This window comes from Camelina sativa, chromosome 16, assembly GCF_000633955.1.
Source record: "Camelina sativa cultivar DH55 chromosome 16, Cs, whole genome shotgun sequence".
Classification (NCBI taxonomy): domain Eukaryota; kingdom Viridiplantae; phylum Streptophyta; class Magnoliopsida; order Brassicales; family Brassicaceae; genus Camelina; species Camelina sativa.
Genome location: NC_025700.1, coordinates 2,012,464 through 2,013,594, shown reverse-complemented (window position 1 = coordinate 2,013,594; position 1,131 = coordinate 2,012,464). Strand labels below are relative to the sequence as shown.

At 40.8% G+C, this 1,131-nt stretch overlaps 1 protein-coding gene across 1 annotated transcript in view; it reads left to right on the top strand.

The window, feature by feature from the left end:
- Positions 2–1,131, top strand: part of LOC109125111 (beta-glucosidase 27-like) — a 9,088-nt gene continuing 7,958 nt past the window's right edge. Inside the window, exons 1-2 of the mRNA XM_019237654.1 lie at positions 2–112; positions 208–323. Coding sequence (XP_019093199.1) covers positions 2–112; positions 208–323 — 227 coding nt within the window. The remainder of the gene's footprint in view (positions 113–207; positions 324–1,131) is intronic.

The window sequence follows — 1,131 nt, the reverse complement described above, 5'->3', positions numbered from 1 at the left end:
CATGAACGACGCAGCGGTTGCTGGAGAATCTGGCCTCGAGGTTTACACTGTTAGTCACAATCTACTTCTGGCTCACGCCGAAGCCGTTGAAGTCTTCAGGAACAATTCAAAAGTACGGAAAGAAAAAAAAGTTGATTTTTTTTTTTATAAGCACCTCATAACTCTTTGTGGACATATTTATTGATAACTTTTTTGTTTGAATCACAGTGTAAAGATGGCAAGATTGGTATCGCTCATTGCCCCATATGGTTTGAGCCTTATGATTCGAGCGACCCTGATGATAAAGAAGCATGTGACCGAGCTATGGAGTTTATGTTTGGCTGGTGATCACTAGTTTAAATTATTTCTTGATATTATATAAAGAAAACGACATATGTTTTGTTGAGTTAATTTCTCACAATTTTTTGGGTGTATATTTGTCAAAACCCTTAAGATGTATAAAAGGTTTCTTATTCATAATATTGCACAAAGTGTGCCTTATATAGTAGATACAATAGTTGACCTAAGGAAGTAAACATAAATAACCAAACTATACAAGTCGATATAGTATTTACACAATAGAACCCTGGCTCGTAATACCCCCTTAAGGTGGAGTGTGCAGGTCCCGAATACCCACCTTAAGCTTAAAATCGTCAAACTCTTTACGACCAAGAGCCTTCGTGAGAATATCAGCCAATTGCACCTTAGTCGAAACATGTTGCGGAGCAATGACACCACGCACAATCTCATCACGAATGAAATGGCAATCTGATTCGATATGTTTTGTCCGCTCATGAAAAACCGGGTTCTTACTCAAATGAATAGCCGACTCATTATCACAATATAGAGAGACCGGAGCTGAGCAATCAACCCCCATGGAAACAAGAACCTCACGCAACCATAGAAGCTCACACACTGTTTCGGCCATAGCCCGATATTCAGCCTCACACGACGAACGAGAAACCACATCTTGCTTCCGTGTCTTCCAAGATACCGGAGAACCACCAAGTTGAATAAACCAAGCAGTGAGAGAACGCCGAGTTAAGGGACAACCGTTATGATCAGCGTCACACCAAGCCGTAAGACGAAGATTGGTACCAGAACGGAGAAGAATACCTTGACCCGGATTGGTCTTGAGATAACAAACAACTC